This window comes from Priapulus caudatus, unplaced genomic scaffold (genome assembly GCF_000485595.1).
Source record: "Priapulus caudatus unplaced genomic scaffold, Priapulus_caudatus-5.0.1 Scaffold73, whole genome shotgun sequence".
Lineage (NCBI taxonomy): Eukaryota > Metazoa > Priapulida > Priapulimorpha > Priapulimorphida > Priapulidae > Priapulus > Priapulus caudatus.
The window spans coordinates 516,967-542,411 of record NW_014577134.1 but is presented as its reverse complement, the minus strand read 5'-3'; the positions used below and the strand labels follow the sequence as shown (position 1 = coordinate 542,411).

Sequence of the window (25,445 nt, the reverse complement as noted above, 5' to 3'; positions counted from 1 at the left end):
ATACAATACGATGTGCACCTAGATAGGTAAAATATGCATAATTCGTGCAACATGTGCTCATTGGGATAGGATATATAGGTGCCAGAGGTTGTTACACACGTTCTGGCCCTGTCAAAACCGTTCAAGAACTCCGCACCAATTATTTCCTAATCCGTGAAGCGGTCAAAACTTTTACCAATTGTTGGATTCGTCTCTGTCTTATTAGTCTTAGCTGTCTTAGCTCGATTTAGGTTAAGCGGGGAATCGCGTGCCTGCATGCACGTGGCTCCCGTAATAGCTCTTCTATCTCCGAGAACATGAGAACTGAGAACAATATAATAATTTACACATTGTCAGTACAGATTGTACAGATTGTCGTAATTTTAAGATCTATATTTTACAGTGTCACAGTCCGTTGTTTTATAATCAGCCTTTGTAATGCGCACGTGAACATATTTGCATTTATAACTTGCGCAGTATCTGGATCTGGATCTGGATATTTTTACTGCGTTACATGGTTAGGTGGATAATAACGCAGGGCTATATGGGGTGCGGGGTGTGACCTAGCTTGGGTAAAGCTAGGTAGATTAGCCTTTAGCCGAAAGGCACTGAGGGTGGTCACAGCCAGAGTACTTTTGCGCCCTCAGTCGTTCTTTTACGACCCCATTGGCCTTAGTATTACTGGAGACGGGACCGCCATTTTACGTGGTCATCCGAGCCACGAGAGATTCACAGTCTCCAATGTTGAAAGCCAAGTTTTTACACCTTGAGAAAATTCACTGCCCCGCCTAGTATAAATCAATAAATATGATTATATATATATCAGACACATTTCTCAGATCCAGCACCAAACTGCATGCAGTGCCCCTTCGTTCACTCAGGATACCCACACTCAGGATACCGATACCACAGAAATAGAATAGAAGATAGAAAATAGAACTTCTATTCTATTTCTGTGACCGATACCAGAGCCGATACTCAGGATAGATTGAGCCCCAATCGGAAAACCCATTCGACTCTTGCCGTCATGCCTAGAAAAGAGTTGCCGCTATTCTGTTGAATGGTCCGAGGGTGCCCGATTGGATTGAGCCCATGAGCGAGAGCGCCATCTGTCGTGGAGTTTGATCCAGCACTCGGCATACTTCGTCGAGCACAATGCACTCTGGGAAATTTAAAACAGTTTGGATTTTATTAGCGATTCTTGGGATGTTCAGCGGTGTCGGGTGTGTGATTAACGCGTCCCTTGCGACCCGAGAGTGACAACCTATGGTGACAACAACCATAGGACAACAACACTCAACACAACAGATACATTCCTGGATGTAAATAATTAAACTGAAATTAGTTAAATCATTTATTGAATGCCGAAATTAATTTTTAGCTCAACTGAACACCTAGTGTGTGCAGGTATCAGATTCTGACACGCACGCGCGCACGACGGACGCACGCACACAAACACGTACATATCCCCCCACACGGCACCCACCCCCCACAAACACACACACATCCCCCCACGCACACACACACACACACACTCACATCCCCTCCCACACACAGTGTCACAAACACACACATACCCCCTCACGCGCGCGCACACACAGTGACACACACACACACGCACGCACACACACACACACACACACACACACACACACACACACACACACACACACACATATATATATATATACACACACAGACACAGTCACACCACAGGCCTGGAGGCCTCAAGTTTCAAAGAGTATAAGATTTCGCGTCGCTCCCGCCGCTTCGTCTGTATATAATAGGCTTATAGCTTTTGAAAACTTGGCCTCCAGCGGCTCGTGTTCACACAACACACACACATACACACACACACGCACACACGCGCACACACATACACACACTCTTGTCTGTGTTTATTACTAGTATAGGGCTTTTAATACTGTTTATTGCGCATTGTATCAATTATGCATCACAGACAATAAGTAAAGCGATAATAGGCCCATCGATTATGCAATTTTAACGGAATGCGTAGAGTAACTGGCCACCGTGTAGTTGAATAAGTACATTACCTATATGCCAAACGCGTCATTAGGTGTGTCCAATATGCTGCCGCTGGTACTAAGGAAATGTCGGTATTGAAATCGCAGTCCACGAATCAGTTGACTTGACTTGTTGACAGTTTCGAAAACCGCATACTTCGAAGACGACGTGCGCTGATACACGATTATATAGGTCCAACCGGACAATTTCGCGACGCATGCAAAAAGCGCACGCACGCCATGCATGCTTTCGCTCGCCGTACGCAACGCTAGCGATAGCAACCGAACGAGTAGCGCTGATATGTAATGAACGTGGAATCTACGTACGAATCACAGACGCTCGTGATAATGAAGTATAGGCTGTGTTGGGGGCCAACGCTATGGGAGGATCGCGGACTAACCACGGCCACAGACTAAACATGGAAAGCAGACGGCACTACGCGTATTTACGTATATTGGTCAAACGAATACACCTGTGTCTGAAATTGAAGACATGTGGGTACCCGTTCATTTGCACCCACGATTATTTACTTGTGCCTCAATACCCAGAATACACCCAGAGATACATTCTACTAGCTCATTAGTGGTATATAAGCATCCCGGGACAAACAATTCTCTGCTAAACACCCGTAGCAACATGTGACGTTGCCTAACCGAATTCGAGGCTATTTTGCTTGGCAACCAATTTAGCGTTGGCGCCAGATGACCAGATTTACAGATTTCAGTTAGACATTTCTTAGTAATTAGCAGTGATATTGGACAAACTAATACGCGTTTGACTATAAGGTAATGCACTTATTAACTACAGAAGGTGCCAGTTACTGTAGCATTCGTCAACTTTGTATAATCAAGGTGCCTATTATGCCTTTAATTAATTCAAAAGTATCATATGGTTGGCCGATCTTGTTTCTGCATGATCTAGACTCTTACTCTTCGTCTTATCTACCTAGTGATACTAAGAAAAATACATGACAACATTAGATTTTTTATCATTAATATATTATATATTATATTAATAATAATATCTGATGTTTTGGTAGATACAGGTTAGCTGGTTACAATTGCCCACTTAGGCTCAAGGGGTCGTTGTCGTATCAGGTACTACAGATATTTACCCGAGGTACATACATGTATACACAAAGTGCAGGCCTACCAGACTTGTATTACAGAAGTGTACCCTAACCCTAACACTAACCCTAACCCTAACCCTAACACTAACCCTAACCCTAACCCTAACCCTAACCCTAACCCTAACACTAACCCTAACCCTAACCCTAACACTAACCCTAAACATATACCTCATATAAAAATATAAACATAATACTAAACAACCTAAAACTACTTCGGGTACATATCTGTAGTACCTGATACGACAACGACCCCATCTGCCCCACTTAGCTATGACATCAGCGATGTGCAGTCCTAGCTGCCAAGTCATCTACCTGGCTGGCCAGGAATAACCCAGAGATGGAGGTAGATCAGTATTTGGATTTGGCTACCCGTGTAGCAGAGAAAGGCATGGCAATGGAGCATTCACCACTGCAGCAAGCTACTATTGAAAGCATCACAGAGTTGGTTGTGAAAGCATTAGAAGTTGCGAAATTAACGGAAAAGTGAGTGGTTACCATAATATATATATATATATATATATATTTAGTGCCTATTGAGTATTGACTTAATTATTACTTAGTATTATACTGGATGTTTCCCCTTTATTTGTGTCTAATGGTAATAGACTATGTGAGTATCAATCAAATATTTATTTAACAATAAGCATAACATATAAAATCGTTATACTTGCCTCGGGTATGTAACAGTATAGTAGATGGACTAAATATATATGTGATTATTAACCTGCTTCAGCCATAACTGCATCCAGCAAGATTAAGCAATATCCTGCTGCAAGTCCAGTAGAGATGAGTCTATTTTTAGGCTGCAATATTACACAGACACCCCTTTTATATGCTCCACAGTTATGCAGACCATATATATGATGCATCCTTAGTATTCTGGAAGCTGACTGAGCCTTGGATACGAAATGGGGCACTAGGCTACCTTGGTACTGGTCTTTCTGCTATCACTGAAGCACTGTGTAACACAGAGCATCCTGACCACACGTGGTTAGCCCAGCTACTTACGTGAGTACTAAGCAGGTGAAACCTGTCACACAACTTACGCTGAGATGGTCTATGTCCCCCCAGGGTACTGCCGGAACGTACCCTTGGTACGGTCCGGTATACCGGAACGTACTCTGGTACTATCTAATATGCTGGACCGTACCTCGCCTACTCTACTAACGAGTCTAGGGCCCTAACCCTAACCCTAACCATATCAAATAGTTACCAGGGTACGTTCCGGTATACCGGACCGTACCCAGGGTACGTTCCGGCAGTACCCTGGGGGACATAGACTCTATGCTTACATTTAGCATGTACCCAAATTGAATCTGTTATGTGATCAAGTAAGTGAAAATTGATCTGTTATGCACAAAATATAATAGAGATTTTGATGAGTTTTTAGATCAATTGGGAAATGTAGCTTGACCATGCTCATTTCTGTAGACTGCTAGTTGAAGCACACATTGAAAATGGAGACTTATGCAAGGCGTCGTCTGGTGCAGCAGAGGCTCTACGTGTGGCCTTGCAGTACGAGGAGTGGGAATGTGCTCAGAGGATAACGCAACTACAGGTAACATTTGCAGATATAGAGAGGTTGGGAAAATTAGATCAAATTCTTTAGCAAGTGGACTAAAACACAATATTTGTTAACTGTTATCAATTTAAATGTAATGATTTCATTTAGTTATGCACTGCTAGACGTGATGCGGCCATGATGCCGAGGCGAGCCGAGGATTGACACTTTGTGTCCGCTAATCACAGCCTACGCCGCACCTCCCTTTGAAATTTTTATAAGTGGGGACCCATCACTATACCAAATCGCCGATCTCAGGAACTAGGGCATAGGCTAGAACGGTTAGCACTCTGCTAGGCTAGAACGGTTTCCTACGATAGAGTTTGGCACAAAAACGAAAATAACACGCCGTTTAGCGCACTGCGCTACGTACTTCTGTTGCATTTTCACATCTCCGTAATCAGAATAAGCCTTGCCTTCTTCATTGATGGGCATGAATGGGGCGTCACCGACGTGACCAGTTCTTATACCGACTGTGTTTACTTTTAGTAAATAATGAAATGCCCGGCCGATGCTAGACTGGTACCCGTTTGCCACCTTCACTCCGGCAAGTATCCTTCGCTACACTGACACTGTTAGTGTAGCGTGTGGAATTGTTGACCGGGTACCAGTCTAGGTCGATGCCAAACTGCATGCAGTGCACTTTCGTACACTCAGGATACTCGTAGATTGAGCCCATGAGCGAGAGCGCCATCTTTCGTAGAGTTTGGGCCAATGCGATGCATTTTCTGCGTTTTCTGCGTGATTATTATTTTGCGCAGGCACTCATTTTCGAAATCCTCCAACATTTTTACTTCTTCCATTAAGTCCATGTTTTACTGTTATTTAGGAAGGAAGGTAAAACTGTGCATTCGTATAATTTCACTCTTGCTTCTATAGTATGATTTCCATAATTTTGCTCTTCTGCCCATGATAATATTTCCCTCATCGTGAACCTACATTTTTCAGTTCGGACTCTTATCATATCGTTATAACCTCCTATATCATTAATTAAATCCCCTAGGTATGAATATTTGGTGCATTTTTTTATTACTTGGTTTTCTATTAATATCTCCTTCTCTATCCTTTCTTTGTTGGTGAATTTTATAACCATTGTATTTGTTTTGTTCATATTAAATTCTAATCTTTTTGATTCAGCTAATCTGGAGCATGACTGAGCGATTTTTGTTACTGTTTTATAATCTCCAATTCCTAGAATATCGTCCATATATAATCATTGTCATCTTCTAAAACTACAGACCATCCGCTGACCGCTGTGGAGACGTGCGCCAGGCCTCGAATTTGGCACACGTCTCCACTGCGGACAGCGCTTCATACTTGAACATCCCCGCTGTCGCGTGCGCATATCCCGCGGAACTGCGCGTCTCATCCGCACGCAGCGCTTAGGATCAACAGCAAAGCTGTGCCACGCAATCTTGTATCATGTCTCTCTGGACAAATGCAAGTACAAGCACAAAGGTTAGGTAGGCTCTTTAAAGCCTAGCTCTAGTTACTGTAGTCTTTTCTAAACCATGGTGAAGCAAACTCAATAGTAGCTAGAGCTATTTAAAGCGTTCGATCTGTTTTCACAAGAATTTTAAATATTTATCATAGGGAAGATGGAATCTAATGAATGATGAATTTTGGAGTCACATTGCTTCACAGCCCCACCTGGTGGTGCAATTAGAACTTCATCAACTAGGAAGGTATGCTGACTTGCAATTATAATAATTAACATTAGGCCAACTTCATAACTTTTAATGATTTCACAGGCATTTTAGTATCGTTAATATTGCAACACGCTCATTGATGACAGGCATGTTTCATTCCATAGAAAAATTTAACTGTTTTTAAAAAGCTGATTTTAAACATGCAAAGAAAATGATATATTTCCAGGCATCTTAGTTCTCCTCGCAATATTCTGAAAAAGAAGAGTGAAGATGGGCTGCTTGGGCTGTACAAAAGAATTTTATCAGTGAATAGTAAAGCTTTGGCGACAGACCCTGACAATCCCAAACAGGAATCCAATATGCCTGAGCCTCTCTCAGATGACATAAAGCTATCAGCGACGGACAGGTAGGGAGAGGGGAGAGTTATGATATAGAGATGTTTTTGTAACTTCAAGTGGACATTATGTGATCCTCGTAACATGGATTGAATTTACCCGTGGTCACATATAATACTATTTAGTATTAGTACATGTAGTATGGCTCATAGGGTCTATGTCCCCCAGGGTACTGCCGGAACGTACCCTGGGTACAGTCCGGTATACCGGAACCTACCTTGGTTATAACTATCTGATATGGTTAGAGTTAGGGTTAGTGAGTAGGCGTAGGCGACTCCCTAGACTCGTTAGTGGAGTAGGCGAGGTACGGTCCGGCATATGAGATAGTACCAGGGTACGTTCCTGCAGTACCCGGGGGGACATAGACCCTCTCAGCATTAGTATGCTGTCACTTAAGATGTGTAGAAATTGAAAGAAATTGTGTGCGATTGTGCGATTGTGCGAAAGAAAAAAATATGTGGCGATATTGAAAGAAGCTCTGGCTGATGTGTTTGCTGTGGTGTTGATTGTAGTGTGTATCATGGCTAGGGTCCTACTCTATATAGGTTTTCAATCATGGTAAATTTGAAGCAAAAACATTTGTGACAAACAATGATTTGTTTAGCATATTTTGTACACATCCTCAGTTATTTTCTCTTATGTTACAGATTATCCTTGCTCACAGAGCTTGCATGGCTGTGTGTTGACTATGATAACATAACACTTGCCACCAAATGCTCTGAACAGATGTGTAGCATCACTGAAATGGTGAGCATATCTTGTTTGCATACATGTAACATACAAATTAACATGTAGAAATGCAGTATTGAGTCATCCATGCTTTAAATGTAAAAAACTGCCTTAATAAAAGCCGGTAATAAAAGATAACACGGCTAATGTTGATAGTGCAATAATGTTTTAGTGCACTGAACAAATATTAAAAGTTGTTAGGAATTTATATATCACATTCAAATGTCTAAAAATATATTGTGGAGCTGTCAATTTTATGATTTATAATATTTTATCGTTTTATTCTTCAGAATAGAAGTCAGAAAATAGAACACCTATTTTTGCGATGTCAGATCCTATTGAAAACGAATAGTCAAACATCCACACAGATCTCTTCAGAATATCACTTACAGATGGCACAAAAATGTGAAACTGGCCTATCTAAAGCTTTAAAAATAGGTATGTTTGAGGAAAACGAGCTCTCAGTAAGTAACTGTCACAATGTGCTGCTTAGATGTATAACTGCAAGTGCCACTTTGTACGGCATTATAGCCATATTTATTAAGTTTTCTGTGGTGCATGCATTTCCACAGGGCTTGGTTTGTTATTGCATGCTTTGTGTATTATGCAGGTGACAGGCGATTGATTGAGAAGGGAGTAGCCACACTGTGGAATGCCACACTGCCACTGATGCAACAAGGACCTAAATCGACCGTACGCCGGTGGCTCCAGAGTGCCTTGGATGCATTAGATCAAGTTCACAGGTGCTATGATTAGCTGCACTGCCGGTTTGATAATGAAGTGGTGTAGTGCAATGACACAGTAATTCAGGTTTCATGTCTGGATAAGCATTACCTCGGACGGAGTGTCTAGTTATTTTGGTTTGAATGTGAATTAAAAATGACCATCAGGCTCATATCCCACTGTTTCTTTAAATTTTGCATGGTGACTCTAAAGTCATAATTTAATTTACCCTCAAAACAGTTGATTCTATGTGGCACATTTTGCGACTACATTGTCATTTTCAAAGATGCTTACGGCATCTTTATAACTGTAATGCATATTACAGCTGTTTGAGTGAGGTCCGTCTAGGGGTACTCTTGCAACTAGCACATATTGAAGCAGAACAGGGAGACCTAAGGCAGGCCATACAGCATCTGATAGTGGCCCAAGGTGAGTGCAACCTTTACTGAATAAGTATTAGAATGTACATCGGTTATCTACTGTCATGTACAGTCTTAATTATATTCACTAGATTGGAATTCAGCGATTTTTAGAGAAGACTGGATTTTTTTTAGGAATTGTATGAGTTGTGCCATGATGAGGTGCTCTCCCTGTTGTAGATATAGATCATAGTGGGAAGCACAGTGCTTACATTACACAGACCTTGTATCAGCTGCGTCTCACTGTAAATCCATATCAGGAGTTGGACAATGAAGAGGACAAAGCGACCTTGATTATGACACAGGTAAGAGATTTGTACCATGTGCTCCTTTCACCCTTTTTGCGAGTCAGAAGAATGATTTCAACGAGGAATGTTCTGTATGGTTCACGCCTTAGGTGCGGCTTCAGCTTGGTAACACGGATCCTAAAGTCATCCAGTCTACACTGCTTAGTGCGGGTCAAGTGCTTGCTAGAGGCAAGTTCCTAGAGATGGTTGACTACAATTGTACTGACAGCAAGGAGCTAGCCGCTGACAGATACAAGAACGCTCGTTTGGCCATTGAGGAGATGGGAAGACCCATGCCTCAAGCAGACTCGCATTACAGGTAATCTCGGCTGCCTGTTAAATTCTGACACGGAGTTTAGTGTGTTAGATAAATCAGCTACATTGTACGTATGTTTGTGTGTGTGTGTCACAGACAAAGCATGTGGCTAGAACTAGCTGAGCTAGCCGCTATGCACGCAGCATGGGATGTAGCTAGGGCAGCGGCAAGGATCTGCAAGCTACAGTACAGCAGTACAGGAACATGCTCCTCTCCTGTGATGTCCACCGAACCACCGACTGCAACTGGGTCTGCACATGGCGCGCTGTCAGAGCAAACTGATAACCCAGCTGGAGAGGCAGAGAAACTGCCTGAGGGCGAACTTGAGCCGATATCGTCCGAGTTACTAGAGGTGGATAGGTGGATGGCTAGAGCTGGCCTTATTCTAGCTGAGGTAAGCCAGAAGCGATGTTGTTGCATGATGATGAGCAGATCCAGTGTTGTGCTGGTGTGGCCTTAGAAATGGAAAATTCTATAGTCCCATGGTCTTCTTTCTACACGCTGGCACTATTAGTTACAATAATACTTTTATATAGACGAGGAATCATCGGAATTTACATTCAGCTTCATGATGTTTTGTTAATACACAGGGCCTCATGCACTTGCTGAACATTTGCGATGCTACTAAGGTAGAAGAAGAATCGGATGTGGACGAGAAAGTGCTAGCTGTGGAAGAAGGTGAAGGGAAACTAGTAGCTGGGAAGGAGGAGAAGCTCACAACTCATTCTCAGAATATTGCTGCAGAGGTGTACAGCTCTCTGCATAGTGCTATGGTGATGGCTAATAGAGCAAAGATGCCAGAGTTGGTCTACAGGTAAGACTTCGTTCATTTGTAGCCGAGGCTTAGATGCGAAACGGTGCTAAAGGAATTACTTGACTTGTCTTATTACTCAAGCTCATACTGTATTTAACAAGGCTGTATTGCATAGGATAAGCTTCATGATGGCTAATATAGTGTCGGTAACACCGACTATGTGTGCAGAGTTGTGGCGAGCATGTGGAACTTCAGTCAGCGACTAGTTGTGGATGGCCAAGAGCACAAGCTGGTCTCACACTTTCTCCCGGCCCTGGAGATCCTACAAGGTTCGTCATGTGCTAGGTAAGCATATACGAAACGAGTGGTTTCTATCCCGCAAGCCGAGTGAGAAGTTGTACTAACACACAATGCTTGTTTTGAAGGCACGACGGCCCGCGTTAGATGATGTGCCCCGTGTGAACGAATGTTGTTCTGCACCCGTAGGTCATGTGAGCTCGTCACCATGCTGACGGCAGTGGCTGCGAGGGGCCTTATTAAGCCGTGGCTCACGAGGAAGGCAGTAGAACAGCCAGTGTCACCCGTTACTCCAGCCTTGGGTAAGAAGGGGAAATCGGCCAAGGGCAAGGGAACGGAGGGCCCCGTCATCAGTACCGAGGAAGCGAATGACTACAAGCAAGCGTTGACGGTAAGAGTTGGATATGGATGGAGACTTGGTCTCACAGCCTGCATGTGTCCCTGTGCGTGATGCGTCGCCTGTGTCATTGTCTGTGTCATAGCTGGGCATCCTGTTACCTGCAGCTGACAGAACGTGCCAAAGATGTGGTGGTTGCTAGCTGCAGACAGGAGGGAGTGCTTGTGTCATTGAGCGTATACCAGAACCTACTGGATGAGTGGGTCCATTGCAAACATCTCACACGACAGTCCATTGGAAAAGATTATGGAACAGCTAACATGGTGAGTGTATACACTAAGGTAATGGTCAGTGTCAATGCCAGAATATTCCATTTTTATCAAAATTTGATAAGGGCCATTCAAGCCATTTCTAATTTAATTGGTTGTCATGTGACTGCTCCGCGTGTAAACAATGTAATTGTAAACAATTTAAGTCTTTTTTATATAACGAAAACCATAATGTTTTCACATCGAGCATCTAAAATTCCAATTGGTTCATGATGATGGTCCAATTTCTGACGAAATCGTTTCGTCGATTGTATGCTGCTTTCCCTCTTGGCTGCATCTGTTTGGAGTAGGAGGATAAGGATGTGGCTGCACTAGCGAGCTTCACCTGTGCTTTAGTAGCTCACAGCATGCTGCGTCATCGTAGTGACGCTGCTTCACTCATCACAGTCAAGGAGGTCGTGTTGTATGCAGAGGCCTGCAGCTGGAGGGAAAGAGATGGTGATGTAGAACTGCGTTTGTGGACAGACTTGGGCAGGATGGCTTTACTGGATGGGGAACGTTGCATTGCTGAAAAGTGCTGCCGCTTGGCAGTAGCTGTAGACCATTATAAAAGGTATCATCATTTGTCCCAAAATAATCATATCGACTAGAGAAATCGTGTGAATTAACGGCAACTAATTTGACAGTCGACACACAAGAATATACATACTCATCCTGTATTATAAGATAATGACTTGTATACGAGCAGGAGCGTGAAAAACAAAGCGATTTTGAGTGAAGCGTGGTTCCAACTCGGCACCAGCCTGATGCCTGATGCATCTATCAAGACTGTGGAGCGAAATGCTGTGCCAGAAGCAATGACGAAGAGCAGACCAGGCACTAGGCAGGTTGCCAATGCGACTGTACCGAAACAACCAGCAGAGGCATCAGCCAGCGTTGGCAAGACCTCCAACGAAGCTCTGCATGCTACAGTATGCAGTGCCAAACATGGATACGAGGCGCAGAGACCAGATCTCGTTACTCGAGCAATGAGATTGTTCTGGAACATGTGCCGCCCTCTTGTGGAAAAATCTTCAGATAGGAGCACGCTTGCTGAGCAGGTTAAGCTCATCCTGAAGTACAGTGCAAAAGTATGTTTGCTGTTGTTGTGTCTTGCAATTTTGTAGATGGTTGAGCAAAGGTGGTTTGAATACCTACGGTTGAGTTCTGACCAATAAAAGAAATGATTATATAACAACATACTGTCATACTAATAATGATATTAGTTCACTGTTGATCTACTCTGAGGAATTACCTACTTATGATTGTATGATTATTAGATAAATTGGACTAATTTTCCGGTATGGAAGCCTTTCCAGTAGTAGTGTTTCATGAATTGCAATATCCCCAGGGTAGAAGATCTGGACAGAGTTGTGCTGATGCCGATGATGCTTCGATACGTGCTGCCCTCTATGCCGTACTTCTGCAGTCCCATGCTGACAGGGAGCAGTGGAAACTCTGCTTGCACACTGCAGACGAAGCACTCAAGTCCCTGCCCAGGGGGCGCCACTGCCTTCCCATATACCGACTGCGCATTCTGGCGAGTGCCATGATGCACCTACCTATCGATGCAGACATCAAGAAATTCGTCGATGAGGGAGACGAGCAGGTCGCAGCTCTGTGGAGGATGGTTGCCATGACGATGTCCAACATGGAGGACCGAGTGCTAGCGCTTCATCAGGGAGTGCAGGCATTAGCGGCGCCGGCATCGCGCTCACGCCGGGTTGAGCTTCTTTTCGAGATCGCCGCTGTGCTACGAACTGATAGGTCGAGCCGAGAGAGGGTTACACCGGTGCTACAGGATATTATAAATTTGCTTTCTGACTTGGAGACCCATGTTGTTACCACCAGCAATGCCACTCTGACAGCACAGTCGCGGGATAATCCTGAGAAAGGTCTTTATAAACTGCATAAATTTCTAAAACATGATGCTTGTCATTTAAAAATTCCATGCTGTATGTTCTAAGTGCATTATTGAAATGGCGAGTCCATCTCAATGATATCCGGAATTTAAATATTAGTTGGTTTGCATTTGGATACATTTTCAAGACTATCAATTGAACAACTGTTACGTAACGAATCTGCCATAACAAATATGTAATTGCCACTAAGATGGCTATGTGGTAATGAATGATATGGGTGTCCTGCAGATCAGTGCACGTTGGGAGTGTGGTGGTTAGACTGCCAGGTCAAGGTTCATGTCCTGATGGCTGAACAGGCAGGTTTCGGTACAGACCAGCATCGCAGTGAGAGTATGCAAGCTGCGGACTATGCCACCAGGCTTGTGCAAGTATGACTCATCCTCTGAACTTCAGCGTGATTATTGGTTATAGTTTTACTGTAACAAGTCGTTTTATTGGGAAATATTAAAGTAGCTATGTGATGATCATGTTATGGCAGCAGCACGATCTCAAAAAGCAAAAGATATACTGTATTAATATTTTTAATTTGGATTTCATATGAAAAATTCCAATTCCATAGTTCCAAGTTTAGTGAAAAAAACAACATGCATATTCATAGATGGTGCTGAGATCAGCATTAGAAGATGATAAACTTCGCATCAGCTCCGGCAAGTCTGTAGGATCGAGAGACAGCAAAACTGGCAAAGGAAGGTCAAAGATCGGTGCATGTACTATGCCCAACAGTGCAGAAGAATGGGCGGAGTTCAATATACCAACGGAGGCAAGTAGGATGATTTCTGTACTATTTATTATTAAATTACACTCTTCCAAACTTATGGCAACCTGGCGGCACACTATATCTACACACACATGCTACTCTAATTAGAACTCTTTATGTTGTTTTAAATTCTTTACTATTCACGCACGCACGCACACACGCGTGTTTATTTACATGAGGCCATATAAAAATGTTGTTTGTTTGCCCTCCTGCCGACCGAACACACTCACCCGACCGACCCGCCTAAAAGGGGCCCGACTCTAAAATTTTTATTGATCTTTCCCATTTTTTTTTTTTTTAACAAATTGTATCACTGTACATTACATAAATCTGTAGGCAATACATTATATGTACCAAGCAAAACAGACATTCAACATAAAAGGTATATCCACACAAGCACACCCGAGCATGTAGACACCATGCTGTATTTGTAAAAAGACCCCCCCTAAAAAAAAGCCTACCTACCCAAACTTTTCAGCCTGGTTCGGGTGAGGGCAAACAAAGATTTTTTTAATTGTGGCCTGATTCTTTGTGCAGGTCCTTCATGTTCTACGGAAAGATCAACCTGGTTTAACCTCTGTGAGTGTTACCACGGTCAACAACCCTTCTATGTCCTTTGAGCTCATTGACCAGCTGATTGATAGCTTGCATACTCTTGGCCTGACACTACTGTGCTGCCCCCTGCTGGTACTGCAGCAGTTGCTCGGGGAAGGGTTGCTACAGTCAAAACCGCTGGTTGCGTATGTAAATCTGAGATACCTGAAGATCTGCGAGGATTTGGGTTTGACTGATGCGGCAGAAAGATGGAGCCACTGTCTGCATGACGTTGGCATGACCATTGAAGTTGCATTATGGTATGTCATTGGTTTTAACGATAGCGATCACATGATGCGGATGTTCATCTACTATTAGACAATCTTAAATTCTTGATTCACAAAAAGATTCCTGACAATAATTTGTTAGCTTGACATGCTGATGTTATTTTGAGCACGCCACTATCAATAATGCCTGTTTGAATCAATCCAATTTCTGTTACTGGCCGATGAGCTGCTGCAGTAGTGTAATAGCTAACTCCTTCAGTGGCGTCAACATTCTATACTGTTATAACGCATCTCAACTATGTACTTAATGTACGTTTTGTCAATGTTGGTCTAGAAATAAAATAAAAAAGATTTGAAAAAAATAAAAAATAAAAAAAACAAAACATTCTATACTGTTTGTAGCCTACAAGTGCCCGGGACTGACGTACAGCAAGTAGCGATGATTGAAAGGGCCCTGATAGGGCAAGCAGACGTTCTGTACAAGCTGCATCGGCCTGCAGAGGCAGTGGCCTGTGCAGAGGGAGCACAGCAATGTGGTGAGATGCTGCGAGGACGAGTCATGCTCTCACACGCGACGAGGGACCTGTTAGGAAGACTGCTCCTGACCAGGGCTTTGTTGGTTCTGCAGGCAGGTAAGTGCCCTGATGAGTATTGATAAGGGATGCAGCGGGGTCGGTCAGTGCACGAAATTAAGCTGGGAAGGGTGCATTTTATGTTCGCATGAATGGTTATCTAAGGGGGATATAAGCAGCAGTACACAAATTTTAGACATTCTCTATTCATGATTCACTATTTTGTGAGCCACCCGGAAAGAAACGCTATCCATGAAATTGCTTTCATGACTGTCCACGCCAGGTGACACGCACGCTGCCCTGCGGCTGCTGCAGCAGGCCCGTCGGCTGCCGTCGACCGTCTCCCTCTCGCGGGACGTGATGCTGGGAATCATCGAGACCCTGGTGACGGCGGGCCGTACCGACGAGGCGGTCGGGTTTCTCGACGAGGCGGCGCGTGACGGAGAGGCTGCGGGGAGTCGCGACCGCGCTTACTACCGAGCATCACTGCGGGGCTTGCATGCAGGCCTGCTAGCACACACAGCCCCGGACCGCAGCAGCGAGCTAGATGTTGTCGACCTTAACAGTACGACGGGCAGATTATTTGAGGAAAGCTGGAAGGAGCTTCTGCAGCTAGGGTATGTGCGCGAGGCGTTGGGCGTCGCCACAAAGCACGCAGATTTCCTCGCCTGCGTCGGCGCGAACAGCACCGATAAGCTGCAACTGTATGAGCGCCACCTTGAGGCTCGCAGAGTGCTGGTCAGTGCGGAGGTGGAAGCAGACAAGCTTCTCACTACCACCAAGCGAGATCTCGGAGGGCAATCAAGTCTCTGTCGGCCTGTGGAGAGAGAAGTTGTGACTGTCAAACTGGACCATTATGAACTCTGCTTGGACATGCTGGAACTATGGACAAAGGAGAAGCTGCAATATGATATCGAACAGCGAAGCAAGCATCCAACAGTGAGGGTATGTTTTTTAGTGTACCTCAATATTACTAGGCTGCGAGGTATTATTCAGATAACTGATAGATCAGCACGTATTAAAATTTGATGTAATATTTTATTCAGCAAGATGATAGGATGTTTTACTTACACTCATTGTGTGCTCTGGCAGTTGATCGAGGAATACACATGGTCAGATGAAGATATGCCGGTGCAGCAGAGGGAATGGCAGACAACATGTTGCTCCCTGGCCACTAAAGTTCTCTGTAGTCTGAGCAAGCTGCATGATACCTTCGACCACTATCCGACCCTTCATGCTAGGTAATGTCATTTTACATGTATCAGGAGACATGTCTGGAGTATATTACCTATTCTCATGAACTTAAGATGTCGGGAGCTTAAGGTGAAGAGCGTCTGTACGTGTTATAGGTATCTGTGGCTTCTGGGAAGATGCAAGGAGTTGGCATCAAATGCAGCTGGCTTGCATCAGCCTCTTCAGTCACAACTGCGAGCTGTCCTCAGCTCCCAGCCATCGCAAACCAACAACGACGAAATCCACACGACCGATGACTGTCAACCCAAAGTGGGCATGCATCAGAAACCAGATCAGCACATCTCACAGACTATGGTAAAGAAAATGGTTAAGAATTTTCGTAATACAGGTCATGTACTGATGAAACTCTTTGAATATCAATGGTATTTAATTTCAGGTAATATATAATCTTTTCACGAGATTACGATATTCATACACACATTCATGCACCCATATATATATATACTTGTTGATTACAAAGGGTGCTATACATAATGAGTAATCAAGCTGATCCCAATTATCCTTGCGCGTCTACAGGCAGCTGCAGCACTTACTCATCAGCTGCTGTCAGAAGCATCTGAACATTTGCAGCTGTCATGCAAGATCGCCTTGCAGTCTGGATGCTTACACACAGCTGCTGGAGCAGCTCTAGGCTTGGTAGAACTCTGTGGGCATAGTGATCCACATCTCGCTGGAGAATATCTTGCCTTATATCAGGTCTGATTAATCATCCTATAGATATCCTAGTTGGGTAATCGAGTCCCCATGCATTGCATGCATGAAGTGCAGCAAGTCATGAGCAGTAGAAATGATAGGAATGCTATTTAAGAGTGTTGTGTTGAATAGCGCGCAGCTGACTTTAATAGAGAATACCTGCAGCACAACCTTGGCTTTGACATTCTACAATGAATCGCTGTCTTCAGAGCTGCCTAGCGTCAGACAAGCTGCGTGAGGTTCTGTCGTATGCTTTAAAGAGGGCGCCACATACACTGCTGACGTCGGGGGAGAGGTTGCTGCAGCACGCGGAGGTGGCTGATACCTGGACTGGCGAATCAGTGCACAGCCAACTCCTGCATAACTATACGGTGAGCCAATCAGCGAATCTTGCAAGCAGGACTGCATGCGGATCGCAAATGAATTCACGCTCAGTTGAGGAAGTAACACACGGAGGAAGAATCTGCACTCAGATCATGGACTCATCCTTGACAGACGATGAGGGTTTTGCTTGTTACTATAGTTCACGTTCACCTGAGAGAACATGGATGCGCAGTCACAGTCACAAAGTGGTGTTGTTATGCCAATGCTTTCTGCTTCCCATAGGCCTGGCAGACACTGCAGGTGAGCCCACAGCACTTGGCTCTGATGAAGGATCTGCCTGCAAACTTCACTGTAGTTGTATTACAACATTCCCTCGACAGGTTAGTGAGCCGTCCTGTGTTAGCTAGCTGAAGTCAAATATATATATATATAATTATGTCTTTACAGATGAAAGTGTGCCATTATAATGCTATATTTATACAGTAATACCAAATAGTAATGTATTGTAAGTGCCAATTTTATATATAAAAAAAGGTTTCACTTTCTGTATGAATCTGATTCAAGTTAACAATCGTTGTAAATTATTCATTTAACGTAACTTGAGATCTGACGTATTAGCAGAATGACGTATTCAAAAACTACATCAACTATCAACTTAGCATGATATATAATGTATTGCAGATCGATGCTGTATGGTGCAGTACTGGAGAAACCAAAGCACACGACTGGCAAGATGGTCAAACAACCTGGCATTCATGATCACCCAATCGTCTGCCGCATGCAGTCGAACCCAGACAAGTTGCGCCTCCTGGTGGATCAATCACGAATGCTGAGTGACAAGTTAGATGCAGCAGAGCATAAAAGATGTATGTTCTCAGAAAAACAGCAACAGGGGTCAGCCACACAAGCTGAGGGGAAAAGAGAGTGTGAGGAAGAACTACAAAACCTCGTGGCCTCTACAGAAATGTACTTGCAACCAGTATTGTCACAGGTATTGACATGTGTCTTGTGTCTATTCCACCAGGTCCACTGTCGTCAGCTTCTAAACATGGCTTTCTATTGTGTCGTGACATCGCATATCCCATTGTCATTGATTCATTGCCTCGACTCTTCTGTTGCAGATCAGCGAAGTCTTCCAGATGGTCGATAATTCGGCATCCCATCAGCAGGAGGCGCTAGTCATTCTCGCCGACTGCTGGCTCATGCAGCTTCCTCTAGAGTGCCTGCAAGTGTGCAGTGGCTTTGGAGCTGTGTGCAGAGACTTCTCACTACAGATCTTACACCACAGGTTACACTGTTATGACATAGCGTAATGGGGTACCTGGCACCTTGCCTCGCAACTAGTCAGGTCATGGCTGTATTTGACGTAAGGGGTAAATAAACATGGAGTGTTGGAAAAATACCTCGCTCACAGACAGTATTATCTATTTTGGGAATGGAATTTTGACGCGATAAGCCTGAATCTAAGATTATGCATGCTGCCTCGCATAACACGCTTCCCCACATGCTGCTCCATCCCAGGTTTCACCACTCGACTAAGAAGGACGAACGAAAAGGATCAGCGAGCAGCGATACAGCTAGCAAGAAAAAAGCCGACAAGAAGACGGCTGGGGGAAAAGCTGCAAGCCTGCGTCCGGTGCCCGCAGGCTACGTGGGGGCGCCACTAGCGGGCACGCGCTACATAACTGACCCGCACGCGGAGAGTGAGGTTACAGAATCGGTGTTGCGGTCTGTGCTCACTCAACATGCAGCTCTGACAGCCAGCTGGGACGGCTACCACGGTGAGGTCACCACCACACACTGTACAGTAAAACTAGATAAATTTCCTTTCAGATGGATCAGTATGTATTAGTTTTTGGGAATTTACTATGAGGTAGGTGATTAGACGAGGTACATATTCATGTAGAACTGGGGTGATGCTTCCAATAACGTGTTGCACCTAGGTTAGTAGACATTTTTCGTCCAACAATTGCCGAACGATCAAGCATAACTCAGCCCTCCTCAGCACGTCAGTCGATAAAGATGAAAATCAACAAGTTATCTGCTTGTGGATCATTACAGGCAGTAAGCACCAGCCGAACCTCACAGAGTGGCAGGCAATGCTGGGCGGCTGTAAGAGCTTTATCTACTGTGGTCTGGAGAGCCTGACATGTGAGCTGCAAGCACATGTTCTGGTGCACCTGTCCCTCAGTGGTAAGCAGATCGTGTTGAGCTTCAATCGCGTGTACACCTGCCGCACGTTAGACGACAGCGACCGATACGATAATGCCGTTGTAGTCGAGTTCACTCGTCGAGTTCCTCTATTCTTTCTAATGGTCGACTAAGTGTGTTGCGCTCGTGTTATTTATTATTCGTGAACCCGTTGCAGACTGTGAGCTGATGGTTTTAGTCGACGGAGCGCACACCAAAGAGAGCCTGTTGCGAGTCGGCAAGCTGCGGCCAAGCTTCGACGACCGTCTATCCACGGCGCAGCTACTGACCATCTGCGGCGTCAGATCGCTCGTGACAAACGCACTGCCCAGCTCGACAGCTGAGAATTGCACGCAGATACAGCGTGTCCTGACAGGTGAGTTGATAGGGTAGACGGGGGGGCTGGGTTTTTATTGAGAGAAAGAAGAACAAATGAGGAGGTACGACGAATAGCTGGACTAAGAGACATTAAGGAAGTTGTAATGTAAAGGATGAGATGGTATGGGCATGTGGTTCGGAAGAGAGATGAGGAGCAAACGAAGAGAGCATGACAGGAGCCGGTGAGAGGAAGAAGGACGAGAGGACGACAGAGAATTAGATGGAGGGATGGAGTGGAGACGGAGATGAGAAGGCTGGGAGTAACACAGGACGATGCGGCCGAACAAGGGAGGTGGAGAAGAATCATCAACAGGGGCGTCTCAGCATGGATCATCTGCGAGAGATTACGACAAAGAAAAAGAAAAGACGGGGTGCTACATTGGCCACAAGCGCGAGAAAGTCGTGGCTGCGATCCGAATGTTCTGTGAAAGAATCGCAGTGTCGTGCTCGGCCTCTGATAATTCTATTCCGTTGCAGAAATGCTAGAGAACAATAGGAGCACAGGCCAGGTGGTTCAGCAGATGTATTGCCCACTAGATAGCGCTGCCAGTCAACCGCAAGCTGAGAATCCAACAAGTGACGTTGCCAAGCAACAGACTGGGCGCTTCGTCTGCTACGGTCTACCAAACGTTGTTTTCTGCTGAGCCCGTCATCCAAGCACTGTCACCGATTGTCGCAAAACAAAGCATGAAGGAGCTGATCCGGTCACATTATAGACATGGTTAAATGCTACAAACTGATTCAACTGAAAAAGTCTCAACCCCCACCATCCATTTTTCCCATCTAGACTAGTAGTATTAATGAAATTGAGATACACATTTGCGAATGAGATATACGTACAAAAATTCAAACAAAACCTGTCGGACTTGTTTGGATTCCTAAAACCTCTATAATAAAATCTGAAAACTCAAGTCTAAAATACATATTTGCAGAAGGGTTAACCAAGAAATGCAAATAAGAAGGTTGTACATTTTTTCTCATTTAGACTTCGCTGAAAGAGGTCAGATCTAGAGTTCATTAAGCCAACCTACTCGTTAGCCTGTTAATTAGATTTTCTGCAACCTTATTTGCTTCCTTACCTGAAATTTAACAAAATTATTAGCCATCTTAACCCTTATCTACTACCCGTTATCTTTTATGTGCTGTTGAGTATGCAATTTAAATATATAAGTATAGCTAGGTGCTTGTTTTTTGTAATAGCCATTAATAAACTGCCAGCAATAAAAAGTATGAGAACAGCAAAAAGGTTAACACTAACAAAATTTACAGGTACCAACAAAATAATTTTATTACAGATTATTGCTCTCGGTAATACAGCATCGATTGTCACGTTTTTGTTCAACTGATACTATCGCAAGCTAACCCATTGTCAGCATATGAGAACAAATGTCCAGAATTAATCAATATACTTTAACCATAACAAAGTAAATAACACATGGGTTCTTGATAAATGTACGACTGTAAATTCAGCAGTGAATCTATGAAGGAATCGTCCACATTGCAGGGTCATGATTGCATTGAACAACTGCCCGGCATGTGGCTCCATCTCTGGTTAGCAATTGTGCATGCCTTAAAGGGCCAAAAGTGGTTTCCGACAATACTCAAGCACCGGTAGTTCATTCACGCCCACACAAACAATAAAGACAGGACACGTACATCACCATACACCTATTATTAGTAATAATATAAATATAAGTTCTCTCTTAAAAACCAATTGCTCCCAATATCCATGTAACGAGAAAATGAGCTGGGACTTGTCTTGGTGCCACAGCTGTGCGTTAGACGACAATCGTTGTCAACACACTGCTACATCTTCGTGTGATGCAGCAGCAGGAGAGGAAAGAAGAGTAAAGCTGCACCGATCGTGTAGCAGGGCATTGGGCCAGCGATCCAGTACACTAAAAAGCCACAATGAGTTAGCATCAGGTTATGGTCATACACTCAATCATTGCATATGATTTTCATTATATTCCTTGCTGTGTGAAAATCTAATTAATTGGGTAAATTTTGTCAATAGGCTATGACCCTGATCTGCAATCTCTGCCAGTAATAATGGAGCCATGTTGGCTAGTATTATCAGGCAAAATTTACAGTATCAGTATCAACTATCAACTATTGGGTTTATTCCCAATTGGCCTACTCCCGTTTCGCCTACAGAAAAATTCCCATTTAGCCTACAGCAAAATTCACAGTTGGCCTACACCCAATTCGTCTACGCTCAAAATCTACCCCATTCCCATTTCGTCTACGATCGGTTTGTTTACTAAATAATCATTTATAAATAATAAAATATGGTTTTGCTTGGCATACATAGACTACATTAACCAGAAGAAACATAGGTACAAATAATGAGAACACAACTTGACAAAAATAGAAAATACAGTAGCATAATGGGTGTAGGCGAAATGGGAATATTGCCGATTCTGAGAGTAGACGAAATGGGTGTAGACCAACTGGGATGTTACCACCAAGAGGAAGTAAAACCTAATTATGTACAATAAAAAATTCAAAATATAACCTACCACCGCAAGCAACGAAGGGTCCAAGAGCCCTAGCAAGCGCTCCGAGTGAGCGGAATATGCCAATCATAGTACCCTTTTGTTCAGTAGAGCCATAGGATGAGATCATCGTGGTTATACACGGAACCACTGTGGCAGATGCTGGAATGCATAACAATATAGACGATACATTTCAACACGACCACACTAGGAATTCTTTAGTTGTTACATAGTTTAAGTGTAGAAGATTCATGTAATCCACGCAATAACAGCTGCAGAATCTACACGTGGACGAAGTGCAAGTGATTTCCATGTATATAATGCTACAGGAGCAATTCACGAGTAGAGTAAACAACAAGTCATGCTTACAGAACGAGTATAATGCCAATCCCACGTAGAAAATGCTAGGAGACACTCCAATTCCGATGATAACAAAAGATGGTATCACAAGAATCAGACCCTGAAATATTCAAATGTTACTTGTGGTTTTCTAATACTCATGAGATAACAAGTATTGATAATTAATTCTGCCAGTTTTGGGTACGAGAGTGGGTGGGGAAACAAGAGGATGGAACAGGGAGAAGGTCCGAGGTAGGGGTAGAGGTAGCCGATTGGGGAGTGTGGAAGAGGGGGAGAAGGATTGGTGATAAAACAGAGGTGGAATGAGTGGAGAGAGAGAGAGAGAGAGAGAGAGAGGGAGAAGTGGTATGGAGGAGGGCAAACAGGGACGGGTGGGAGGAGACAAGTTAGATGAGGGTGAAAGGTTACAGAAGTGATTGAGAAGTAGTATGGAGGATAAAAAGAGAGAGGGTACAGGACAATGAGGGCGAGAAAGAATATGGAGGTATAGAATGGAGGAAAAGAAATGGGATCTCTAAACGCGTAGACGTATCAATCCAATTCGGATGCACAAATATAAAGCTAATAAAGGTCTCACAACAATTTGCAGAGTAATGAACTTAAATGCTCAATTACAGATTTCTCTTTAGAAATAATACATATTCGCTTCATCATCAGGAAAGGAATCATGGTCACACTCAATAACATCAGTAAGCTACCGAGTTTTCTTCATGAGGGCAATTGCACGACATAGCTACCACCTGTAGCTCTCAAGTTAATAGCCGATCAGGCCAGCAGCATACACTGAATGTTGATAGAAAGCTTGGCCGGTATGTGCAGTTGGGGATTGGTGTTAATGGATACAAGAAAGTGGTCATTCTGCATGGTGCTTGTAAAACAGCATTGTTAGCATGGAGTTTTATACCGTTGCTATGAACAAGTGGCTATTCTATGGGGGTGGCTGCTAACAGGTATGATTGTATTACACTATACAGTCAAACCTCGGTTTATCCGAACAAGACCTCAAGGTCCCATGAATATTTAACCTTTATTTACGATCAGATCAGTTATCCGAACAAAATACTCCCCGCCCGTCTCGTTCGGATAATCGAGGTTTAATTGTAGATACATCCCAGTATGCATAGGGATGGCTAGACTAATATTGAGGCTACACTAGCCATCTTAGCAATGAAACCTAACTGTGCATGAAACCTTGATTGGGTAAACGTGGTCCCAGTTCATACATCATTTCACAAGTTGAGAACAACAACTCAGAAATTCACACGAACATAAGAAGAGATAATACACGCATTTATCAGATCATTTGTATCGACAAAAGATAGGAAATCCCAATATTACCATTAACGCTGTTCTCTTTTCGTTTCCAGCCTTGACTCTTCTCACATAGCCACCTATGAATGCACAACATGCTTACTACAAACACAACAGATATCACTAACACAATCGAATGATTTCACAGCAGGGTAGTCTTCTCCATTTACATATACCGCACAGCCAGCCATTAAAATGATTACGTCACCGTAAATAGTAACAAGTGCCGCAGAGCGACAGCGCTCATCTCACGTCTACTGTGGTGACTCTGTGGTGGAGTGGTGGGATTCTAGTAAACCCTGTTAGTCCCAAATGTGTTCACATACGCGCCGAAACAGTGGAAGGCACAGGGATGGTATCAGGAATCTTCTCAAAGGAATGTTCATTGGGATCGTTATGAAAGTTGCCACGAGATGGCGCGTACGTTTAAGTGTCTTAAGATTAAAGATGGAAGCTCCCATCGTATGTAGTAGCAACAACTATTTGCAAGACAGAATAGGTAAGCACTCATCCATTTACTTACGCAAGCCTACCGGCTGAAATAGAGAGCTGCCACCTGTAACTAATTAACGCAGGCAAAAACTACACAGTGCTATCACCACCAAAATGGCCATGGCCAGTGGCCACTGCAGTGGGCATTAACGAGTCGACAGGTACCCACACTGACACGGTAGCGATGCCATAGAAACTTATACGATTAAGGCGCCAGACCCAAATGAGCATAAACCCTGTCTTCAGCAAATGGTACGCTTTCTGAAATTGTCACGTGCTGCAATGTGTAGCGCTCATAGCCATCCAGGGTGCCCGGCAGGTCAAAGTCTGATCTAACAGTAAAAAATCGGGCGATGTGATTGTAACCTCCTCGTTGAGGCGGGCACGAGGCGGAGTTATCCCGAGGCACGTTACGGTCTGGGCGGGCATTTCAGGCGGAGATAGTACATGTCATGGTCCTCATTCACATAAAGCCAATAAAACATGGCTCAGGTGCACCGACTGAAAAAAAAGTTTTCAATTGGCCCGTCAGACCATTCCTCAGAAAAATGTCAAAATCTGCCCTGTGCCTTGACTTTGAACTCAATGATCCGGCCAGTGATGGCTTGCCTACATGAGCTCTATACACGACTATCACGAGGCCGTTCACGGCGAGGCCGGTTTAGATTTGTGCCACATCTCTGCAGTTTTCCTCGTATACCTTGAAAGTTACTACCATACGGTTAAGGATGGTCTGCCGAACGGTTGGACTGCACGCATGCGACGGACCGCGGAGCAATCATGGGCGCTTCTACAGACGCTGGACACTGACCTAGTCAGGATGACGCTAAGAAATTAAAGAACAGTCGGTCAACTTTCTCACAAACGATACTAAAGCGAATTCTGCTTCCTTATGTATTTAAGTATAAAGCTGGCCTGCAGGAGACTGCATAGGTCTAACTAGGATGGGCGAGGGTGACAGACCG

General features: G+C 44.0%; 2 protein-coding genes across 2 annotated transcripts in view; one reads left to right on the top strand and one right to left on the bottom strand.

The window, feature by feature from the left end:
* Positions 1 to 1,235: 1,235 nt before the first annotated feature.
* On the top strand, positions 1,236 to 20,998 carry LOC106821440 (cilia- and flagella-associated protein 46-like). Its single transcript, XM_014826243.1, has 36 exons — positions 1,236 to 1,301; positions 3,402 to 3,616; positions 3,977 to 4,141; positions 4,565 to 4,691; positions 6,288 to 6,379; positions 6,570 to 6,749; positions 7,386 to 7,485; positions 7,758 to 7,905; positions 8,078 to 8,210; positions 8,516 to 8,619; positions 8,790 to 8,914; positions 9,007 to 9,215; positions 9,309 to 9,606; positions 9,803 to 10,026; positions 10,195 to 10,311; positions 10,453 to 10,654; positions 10,768 to 10,923; positions 11,220 to 11,482; positions 11,618 to 11,999; positions 12,260 to 12,803; positions 13,059 to 13,198; positions 13,429 to 13,590; positions 14,125 to 14,441; positions 14,811 to 15,040; positions 15,264 to 15,925; positions 16,073 to 16,221; positions 16,330 to 16,528; positions 16,751 to 16,930; positions 17,137 to 17,298; positions 17,534 to 17,631; positions 17,933 to 18,242; positions 18,373 to 18,539; positions 18,773 to 19,032; positions 19,313 to 19,444; positions 19,620 to 19,817; positions 20,297 to 20,998. Exons 2-36 carry the CDS (start codon positions 3,471 to 3,473, stop codon positions 20,461 to 20,463), a joined length of 7,248 nt encoding a protein of 2,415 aa, XP_014681729.1. The 5' UTR covers positions 1,236 to 1,301; positions 3,402 to 3,470; the 3' UTR covers positions 20,464 to 20,998.
* An 83-nt stretch (positions 20,999 to 21,081) lies between these two features.
* The window catches only part of LOC106821442 (major facilitator superfamily domain-containing protein 10-like), a 25,571-nt gene continuing 21,207 nt past the window's right edge, over positions 21,082 to 25,445 (bottom strand). Inside the window, exons 10-13 of the mRNA XM_014826244.1 lie at positions 24,016 to 24,068; positions 22,687 to 22,777; positions 22,342 to 22,479; positions 21,082 to 21,717 (exon numbers count right to left, since the gene is read on the bottom strand). Of these exons, the coding sequence (XP_014681730.1) occupies positions 21,626 to 21,717; positions 22,342 to 22,479; positions 22,687 to 22,777; positions 24,016 to 24,068 (374 nt within the window). The 3' untranslated portion in view covers positions 21,082 to 21,625. The remainder of the gene's footprint in view (positions 21,718 to 22,341; positions 22,480 to 22,686; positions 22,778 to 24,015; positions 24,069 to 25,445) is intronic.

What these genes read in the sequence shown, in the direction of transcription:
- LOC106821440 (XM_014826243.1), top strand. Translation starts at nt 3,471, where the DNA reads ATGGAGGTAGATCAGTATTTGGATTTGGCTACCCGTGTAGCAGAGAAA. An exon ending in TGGTTAGCCCAGCTACTTAC is followed by an intron (nt 4,142 to 4,564) that starts GTGAGTACTAAG and finishes TCATTTCTGTAG; the next exon opens with ACTGCTAGTTGAAGCACACA. An exon ending in GCATCTGATAGTGGCCCAAG is followed by an intron (nt 8,620 to 8,789) that starts GTGAGTGCAACC and finishes TCCCTGTTGTAG; the next exon opens with ATATAGATCATAGTGGGAAG.